This window comes from Mesoplodon densirostris, chromosome 5, assembly GCF_025265405.1.
Source record: "Mesoplodon densirostris isolate mMesDen1 chromosome 5, mMesDen1 primary haplotype, whole genome shotgun sequence".
Taxonomy (NCBI): Eukaryota; Metazoa; Chordata; class Mammalia; order Artiodactyla; family Ziphiidae; genus Mesoplodon; species Mesoplodon densirostris.
The window spans coordinates 148,578,040-148,587,710 of NC_082665.1; the positions used below are offsets into that span (position 1 = coordinate 148,578,040).

Sequence of the window (9,671 nt, forward strand, 5' to 3'; positions counted from 1 at the left end):
CAATAAAAAACAGACAAGGACAAACTAAAGATTATCTGAAGGCTCCTTTCAGGCAAAGATTCCATAACTTTACTTACACAAAGGGGGATTTTTTTTTTCATAATAGGAAAACCAGAGCACAATAGTGAGTTTTTAATGTAATGAAATATTATTATAGCCCTTGTATATCGTATCAACATGCTATAAAGATGCTGAGGTGGTCTCAAGAACTGGAAGCAATTTAGCATTCATGCTTCTTTCTAATCAGGTACTGCAATGTTTATCCTTTTAAAGTATGGTACAAATCACAAAGAGCTATATGGGTCTAGATGATTTGTAAGGTTCTTTCTCACTATTAAATTCTATTCATTTACTGTTCAACGTAGACAAGACTGAGGACCAAGAAGAGATCTCTCTGGACAGATTAAGTGGACAATGTAAGGATTTATGGTGCAAAATAGCAGAATCTGGAAGTCCAAGGGAGCAAAAACCTAATATGGGACATTAGAGTGACAAGGATTGTGAGGAGTTTTATAAAGATTGAGGTATTCTCTGCGTTGGCAAAGGTTCATTTAGATGCCTTCCAAAGTGATAAGATAGCCCAGAAAATCCACTAGGATGCATTCAAATGCCTACTTCTTAATCCTGACATAACAGAGTGAGGCTATTCAGACACGGGTGTGATGTTGTCCTTGACTATAAGAATAGTTTAAATTATTCTTCAAGACTGCAATCATGTAATGACTTTGAGATCCAGGGTACCATCTTTCCTGGTACACCTCAGAGCTGGTACAGTCCAGACAGGCTAGCTGCCTTCTGATTTTTTTTTTTTTTTTTTTTAAAGGCTTTCTTTGCTTCAGATTCTTAGAGGCAGTAAACACCCTTGCCTCAGAGCTATCCATGGTGCTTGACTCATACTCAGCCCGTCACTTCCAGCAACTGGTGCATTAGCTTTCCGACCACAGTACCACTCAGGATCTGCCTGACCCATCATCCACATTGGGGCCTGTCACTGTTATGCCAGTATCATGGGCCACTTGTACTTTCTGTCTACTCCACGTTGCCTATGCCCGGATCCACGAGTGCCTTACTTCGTCCTGGCTTAGATCTCTCACCTAGCTCTGCCCCCCAGGCCTGCTACACCATCTGCTACACAAAGCCCTTTCTGCACATACAGTACACCTTGGGGGAGATCACTGGCATAATCTGGGCAAAAGATTACAGTTCTTCAGAGCCAAATCCCCCATATGATACCTTACGTGAGTTTTAAAACCTTGTTGTTACAATGTTTACCATTCCAAAATGATTGAAACTGAGTTTTAAATTTTGCTCTATGTTTTTGTGACTGACTTTGGAATGAATAAAGAATAGGAACTGTTAACTCAAGATTTATGTGTGGGTTTCAGGGAATCTATGAGTCCCTTGAAATTATGTGATTCTTTAGGCAGATGCATGTTTTTCTGGGGAAGATGGTGTTGAGCCTCTTACCCTTAAAAGGTTAAGAACTCGGTCAATGTGCTGATGACTCCCAATAATAATCATCTCCCCAGGTTTAAGCACTAGACCTCTATATCTGTGGTTTAATAAATATATTTGGTCTTTCTCCCAGTTCCTGGCACAGAGGTCCTGAAACACTTGAAACTTCCTGGGTGACATTAATGTCTTTACTTATTCATGAGGAACATCTTTCAAGAGTTTTGCTAATGAACGATTAGGCTGGGGCCCCTAGATAGCCTCAAGATGAGACCGGTTACCCAAAAGACGAAGTGATTAGAGGGCTGGAACTTTCAGTCCCATCCACCAACCTCTGGGAAGTGGAAGAGTGGGAGGCTGGAGATTAATGCTCTATAAAAACTCCTGAATAAAATGTGATTAAGTTTCCAGGTAAGTGAATGGATCCACCTGCCAGGAGGGTGGTGCACCCCAGTTCCACATGGACAGAAGTTCCTGCACTTGGGACCTTTCTGGATCTTGCCCTATGTACCTCTTCACCTGGCTGTACATCTGTATCTTTTATAAGATAAATGTTTTGCTGAGCTTTGTGAACCATTCTGACAAATGACTGAATTTGAGGAGGGAGCAGTGGGAACCCCTGATTTATAACTGGTCAGAGGACAGGAGAACAACCTGGACTTGCAACTGCTGTCTGAAGTGGGGGCAGTCTTGCAGGACTTAACCTGTGGAATCTGACACTATCTCCAAGTAAACAGTGTCAGAATTGAGTTAAATTGTAGGACACCCAGCTAGTATCCACAGAGAACTAGAGAATTGCTTGGTGGTGTGGAAAACATTCCAGAATATCCAGCTGCCTACTGGACACCTCTAAATGAATTCCCAGAAAACACTGCAAACTCAGCATGTCCAAAATGAAACTCATTTTTCCTCCTTACTCCTCTAACATGTTCAGCTCCTAATCCTCACCGTCTCAGTAGAGAATGCCACCCAGATATAAAACTAAAAATCTTGTCAATCATGCTTGATCACGATTATGACTCTTTCCTTTTCCTCATTCCCCTTATCCAATCAGTCACGTCTTACAACTTTTTGAAAGCCTAATAAATTCTTAAAACACTCCAGAAACAGAAGAATCATGGGTTCTCTAATCCTTTTGCAGGTGGTAAAGATCTCCAAATATTAATAGATTCTATAGGCTGGAAACTCTTCCCACTGGACCATAACTTTTCATTTTTAATAGAAAGCATAACACCATCTCATCATTCCCCCTCCCCCAATAACTGTTTTATGAATATGCCAGAGAATGTAGCTAACTCTTTATTCTTCTGAGTTTATGAAATGAGATCAAAGCAGTATTCTTCTATCAAAGTGACAAGTGGGGGCTGTTTCTGCAAAACAGCTCTTATTTGGAATACTTTTCATTCCTAGCTAAACAGTCCTAAGGATCATAGCACTACAGCTCAGTGAAGGCAGCTGCTCTCCAATTTCCAGAAGATAACAGAAATCTTCCTTTGTTAATAAATCCATATCTTTACCTAGAAGCCAACATAACATATGACACTGCAAAACAACTGCCAAATCAGAAATCAAAAAGATACAAGTCAGAGTAACTGAAATTCCTGGCTCCTGGTACTACTTAAAAATTCTTGATGAGAATGGGAGGAGATAAGAAGGCTAGATATAGATATCCAAGTGAAACTGAAGACCTTACCTAACTCTTGGTAAAGCTTAAAAGACTTCCTGAGCATTCGTTGTCTGAATTCAGGTGACAATCTTTCCTTAAAAAGATAGAAGATGTCCAGAAACATACGATGAGCATCCCGCATTCTTCACACACTGCCATTAAAGATTAGGAAGTTCATACTGATTTTCTTTTAGGACTACCTCCTGACATATCCTGTGCTTACTGGTGTGTTGTAGAGAAAACAAAAGGGAAACTTTAAAATGTGCTTACAAAATTTTACTTTGCATTTACTACTAAAAACCAAGAGAGGGCAAAAAGGATAGTTGAGCTTAACCTCACAGAAAAAAATTTAACTCTTGTCAGTTGTCCATGTAAGAGAGCAAATCACTATGCACCTGAAGACCAACAAATGCTTATAATCATCAAGAAGAGAACATAATCAAGGAATATCCAGACTTGGAATACCCTATACAGTGCAAATAACTGCTCATCAAATAGGCATAATGGCACTGGGAAATAAATGTAACGAAGGCCTTAGCTGTCTGTGCCAGCCTACAGTATGATTCAAAGGCATTTTATTATCTTGTCTCTCTCAAATCACTACAAACTGACCAAAGTAAAGTGCAATCATCCTCTTAACAGGGTATTTCAAAAGGCATAAAATTTCATCTCAAGTCCGTTACCAATTTTTAAAAAAATAGGTCATACTTCTGGTGTTATGTCTAAGAATTCTTTACCAAGCCCAAGGTTCTGCAAATTTTGTTTATTCTAAAAGTTTTATATTTTACGATTAAATCTATGATCCATTTTGAATTAATTTCTGTACAAGGTGTGAAATTAAGATCAAAATTCATTTTTTAACCTATGTTTAAGGGGATGAAAAGATAAGCTACAAACAGGGAGAAAATATTTGCAAAGCACCAATCTGACCAAGGACTCACAGCTAGAATATATAAAGAGACTTCAAAACTCTACCGTAAAAAAACAAACAGTCCAATTAGAAAGTGGGCAAAAGGACATGAAAAAATATTTCACTATAATATTTTATTCATATTTCAATAAAATATGGATGGCAAGTAAGTAATGAAAATATTTTTGACATTATTAATCATTACAGAAATGTAAATTGAGACCATGATGAGATATCACTATATATCTATTAGAACAGCTAAAATAAAAAATAATGACATACCAAATTGCTGGTGAGCATGCAAAGAAACTGGATCTCTCAAACATTACTGGTGGGAATGTAAAATGGTACGGCCACTTTGGAAAAGTTTGTCAGTTTCTTTAAGAATTAAACATACATTTACCATACAACCTAGCAATTGCACTACTGGGCATTTATCTCAGAGATACAAAAAGTTATGTCCACACAAAAGCCTGTACATGTTTGTTCACAGCAGGTTATAACAGCCCAAAACTGGAAATGCCCAAAATTTCTAACAGGTGAACAGTTAAGCAAACTATCTTTCAAACATCCATATTATATATCCATACCACAGTATACTACTCAGCAGTAAAAAGGAAAAAACTACTGATACATACAACAGCTTGAATGGATCTCCAGGGCATTACACTGAGTGACAAAAGCCAATCTCAAAAGGTCACATGCTGTATGACTCCATTTATGTAACATTATAGAAAATGACAAAACCATGGAGATGGAGAAGAGATTAGTTGTCACCAGGGGTTAGAGATAGTGGGTGTGGGGCAACAGGCAGGTGTGACTATAAAGAAGTAGCATGAGGGAGATCTTGACAATGGTGTTACAGAACTGTATACATATTTATACCAATATCAGTTTTGTGGTTTTGATACTGTACTATAGTTATATAAAATGTGACCAAACGCGGGAACTGGGTACAGTATACACAGGGATCTCTCTGTACTATCTTCGCGACTTCCTGTGAATCTGTAATTATCTCAAAATAAAAAGTTTAAAAAAATGCAATCAATGTAAAATCACCCAAAAGTTTGGGAAACATGGGAAAATTTATAAATTTGTTGAAAACGGTGATGTTGTAATGCTAAATGCAAATCAAAGACGGATAGGGGTGATCATGGTGTAGCCTAGAAAGACACCTGGAGATTTTGTCCAACTCCTCCAAATAAATAGTTCAATCAAATATTTATTGAGAATCTAATACATGAAATACATAGTGCTATAAAAAGTAGTTGAGTTAAGAAGAAGAAAAGGTCAAGCACTTACCTCTGAATTAATTTACCCTCTAAGAAGATAAAACAGAATAATTATTAAAAGCCTCAGGGCCACTGCAAAAGCAGTTCCCTTTGCCTGGAATGTTCTTCTGTTTTTCCAGTTAGTTCTTACTTGTCCTTGAACTCTTAGTTCATTGTCACTTCTTTAGGGAAACCTTCCCTAGCTCTCATTGCTCTCCATATTAGAACACGTTCCCCTATTATATGCTTGTACAGCACCCTATATTTTTCATTCATAACACTAATCACCATTCACAAAAAAACTGTGACATTTTGATGTCTATTTTCTCCATTAGGCTAATCTCCAAGAAGGCAAAGACAGTCCAGGTAGCTCACCACTGTACTCCGAAAACCAATGCCATGCCTGGCAAATGACAGAAGCTCAAAATATGTTACATGAATAAACCTATACAAAGCTCTAATTCATATGTGCAAATGAGCAGGCAGACAACAAGAGTTACTGGGGTTTGTAAGAACCCAAGATCACTTCAACTTGAGAAAGCCAGTTTATACGGGATAGGAGGTTCACGCAGAGGATCAAGAATCTTATATCCAAAGCTGAATATGAACATCGGCCTTTCAGCAACAGGAACTCACTGAAGAATTGAAACAGGGAACCGGTGCATCCTATGTGCTGTACAGGGAAATAAATGCGGAGAACTGAATTCAGCTAAGAGGATAAGAGACTAGAGGCAGTAAAAACAGCTGCAGGGAACTGTGGTGATGCAGGTACAAAATGGTACGTTCCGGACTGAGAGGGTGGTCATGGGAAAAGACAGATGTGAGGAACGCTGCGAATGAAGAGCCAACAGAACTTAAGGACTGATTAGCTATAGGGGCATGAAAGGGGGAAGAGTCAACGATGATTCAAGTGGTTTAACAGAGGGTGATCCATGAAGGAGACTACCATTAACAGAAATGGGAAGTCAGGACTAAGTTCTCTTAGGAGAAGGAATGCGCTTTTCTGGAAAGTGATGGGTAACATCCACACAACTGAAGACGTGAGACTAGATGGAGAACAGTCAAGGCTGCCCATGTAGATGTGTGAGTTGATTATAGTTAAGGTTATACAAAATGAATGAGATCTCTCAGACAGGAGAAGGTATAAAGGGCCTTGAATGGAAATTCTTTAAAACCATTTGATCTGCCCCTGGTGAGAATTATGTTTCTCAGGTTATGGAGTCATTCAGACGGTGAGCTTCCTGAAGGCATAGCTGAGCTCAACTGTGCACTGGGTGTTGTACACAACCGGTGCAAAATAGTAGCCTATTAAAGGAACCAATTATTTTCAAGATAATTTCTGATGATTAATTCCTGTTCCACTTGCACTTTGTATGTCAAAAAGTGGTGCCCTAGGTAGAACTTTGAAAGGTACAGGCTTCACTTGAAATTATTATAATCAGGGAGTTTAGACAGTTTAAATCATTTATCCAAAGGTCTGATTTCCCAAGACTCCAGAACTGAAGAACTCAAAGACCAGACTTAGGGACTGTGAAAACCTTAAAAAAAAAAAAAAAAGAGAGACCCCAATGAGACCAGAGCTAAAGCAAATGCCCACTAGAAGTAGGGAATACTCTTCAAGAAGTTTTTGAATAAAGTAAAATAGGAAATATTATTTACTGAGGGAGTGAAAAAAAAACCCCAAATTTCAATTGTACACTACACGGGTTGACAACGTACAAAAACTAAAGAAGCTTCAAATGAAGGATAAGCTAGATAATTAAGGGAATTGAGAACAGTCCAGATGCATACTTAAAAAAAAAAACCAAAAAGCTAATGAGGGAAACTCACTGGCCTGCTCTCCCACAAAACGTTCCTAGGTGTCAGTCAGAGGTGGAGTAACAAGCTAATTCAATGCTTAGGTGAGCAGTATTTCCCCAGCTAAAGTTTAAAAATAAGAAAAGGGACTATTGAAATGGATCAGAGGACAAATTTGTGTACAGCTCCCACCCCACCCCCGCCCAAATAAATCAAGGTGGAATATGCCACAATGCTCTAACCGTTAACTGCAGCAAATGTCCTAAGTGCTTCCAGATAGGTGAGTTGTGTTTGTGGGAGAAGTCAGGGAAGAGAAACCCTTTGGAGCCACAGACTCAAGGAACCTGACAAGGCATCTATAATCCAACCATCCTCTCAACATCAGACTGACTTCCACGATAAGTCTAAAAGATGGTCCACCAGTCTTTGCCTGCTTGTTTCCAACAACAGCAAATGGACCATTGGTAAACTGACCATTCTCAGAGCTGGACAGCTCTCATTTGCTGCAAAACCCTTCTAAGTTATCTCCTAGTAACTTTCACCCCGGCCCCTGGTTCTCTCAAGACCAACACAGCAAAGGTGAAAGTTTTGGTTTCATTTTTAAATTTAAGCGAACAAACTAGGTATTACTTCCCGGCATGTCAGTACATTCCCTTCTTTCAATAGTAGGAAAATCTGATCTCTTTTTCCAACGTTTGACTCCCCGTGAAGGAAAAAGGAAGGCCAGTCACAGGTTCCTTTAGACTCAGGGCTGCGACCTCCGCAGCAGAGCGGAGAAAAGGGGCTTAAATAACTACATACACTAGGAGACGTTGCAGCTGATATGAAATTCCCGTTGCCAAGAAGCAAGCAGCTCTAGCCTGTGACCGGGTGCTGGGACGCGATAGAAGCCACACAGACCTGGCCTGGCAGCCCCAAGACAGTGGGGGCCAAGAAGCCTCCGTCTCTTTTTGCCAAAGCCGCGAAGAGCTGAGTGGGCGCTCACCCCCAGGCCAGCGGCAAGCCCGGCGCCTCACACGGCAAAGCGCTCGGCCCCGGGAAAGAGGCGTCGGTAAGAAGAAGGCTCGGTGAAACGCCTGGCAAAGCCCAAGCCGCGCCGCCGGGCCAGCTGCCCGTGTGTCCAACCACCCGGCCCGCCCGACGCCGTCCTGAGAACCTGCACCGGTGAGCGCTCCCGGAGTTGGAGACGTCTCGGGCTCGGCGGGGTCCCGTCTCTCCCGCCCGCCCACCCTCTCTCAACTCCCCTGCTTAAAGCTGAGCCGGAGGCTACCCCAAGGAGTGGTGCCCAGGGGGCACGCCGCGTTGGTGGTGAACGCTGCGGGCTGGGCCCGAGCTCTCGGGCGGGCGGGCAGCCGAGCGGCTGCGGTCGGTCACTCACCGAAAGGACGCTCATGCGGATTGGGGTCTCCAACAGGCACGCCATCTTGAGCCTTCCCACCCGGCTGCAACCGGCGCCGGCGCCGGGGCCGGCACTTTCGACAGCCGACTACTGGGCCAACCACAGTTACCTCTGCAGAAAGTCAGGCAGGTAGACGAGAACGGACCACCCTCTAGACACCGCTGAAGTACGGCCAGGGCCCGCAGAGGGGAGAGCAAAGGGAAACCGCCCCAGGGGCCTCCTTGCGAATCGTCCTCTCAGAAACGGCAGCTACTCTCAGCCTCGGCGAGAGGTGGGCGCGCGCAGCAGTTTCCGCATGCGCAAACAAGATCGGCCGGCCCCACCTGCGGCTCGCGGTGGGCGGAGCCTCAGGGGCGGTGCTGCAAGCTTCACAGATTGATTTATTGCAATTTCTTGAGCTCGCGTACTCATTATTCCGAAAAACTGGTGTGTAGAGCCAAATACATAATTTGAAGTTCACTTTCACATTCATTATCTCACTCCTTCTTTGCACCAAACTCCTAGTGTCGTTATTATCTCCATTTTACAGATGGAGAAACTGTGATCTCAGAACCAGGTCTCCTGCCACCAGTAAGAGTGTTTCACGATCCAACGTTGAAGTGTGACCTGTTTCAGCATTATCTGCCCGACCCTTTTATTCTAGTGTAGTGTTAAGAATAGATATTCTAGAGCCAGAACGCCTGAGTTTAATCCTTGCTACTTCACAGAGCTGCATTACCTCGGCAAGTTACTTAAACTTCTATGATTCAGTTTCCTCTTGTGCAAAATAAGGGGCTATGAAGATGGAAAATATAAAGCTCTTAGAACATGCCTGGAATGTAGAAAACGTTATATATGTGTTAGCATTTCTGCAGCCTCTGAGTCAAGCAGAAAAAAATGGGGTCAAATATCTGAATAATTCACACTAAAACCCTCTGATAATTGAGGCCAAATAAAAATATGCTTCTAATTCTATTTTCTGATTGATGAATTCAGCTCTCCAACTCCATTTGTGTGTTTGGGTGTATATGAACAAAACTTCCCTGGACTTGGCTGAACAGGTTTCAACTTCATGCTGCTCACAACCAGCAAGGTTTTCACAGGATGAGTGCAATGAACCTGTTATATTACTTGTCTTTCTCTCATTGCTATAGCCACTCCCTCATGCAGGCTGTTATTACCTCTCCCCTGGACTAG

General features: G+C 41.9%; 1 protein-coding gene across 3 annotated transcripts in view; it reads right to left on the reverse strand.

The window, feature by feature from the left end:
* Positions 1–8,760, reverse strand: part of ARMC8 (armadillo repeat containing 8) — a 103,765-nt gene extending 95,005 nt beyond the window's left edge. For all 3 annotated transcript variants that reach the window (XM_060099631.1, XM_060099632.1, XM_060099630.1), the window contains exon 1: positions 8,475–8,760. In XM_060099631.1, coding sequence (XP_059955614.1) covers positions 8,475–8,519 — 45 coding nt within the window. In that variant the 5' untranslated portion in view covers positions 8,520–8,760. The remainder of the gene's footprint in view (positions 1–8,474) is intronic.
* Positions 8,761–9,671: the final 911 nt, after the last annotated feature.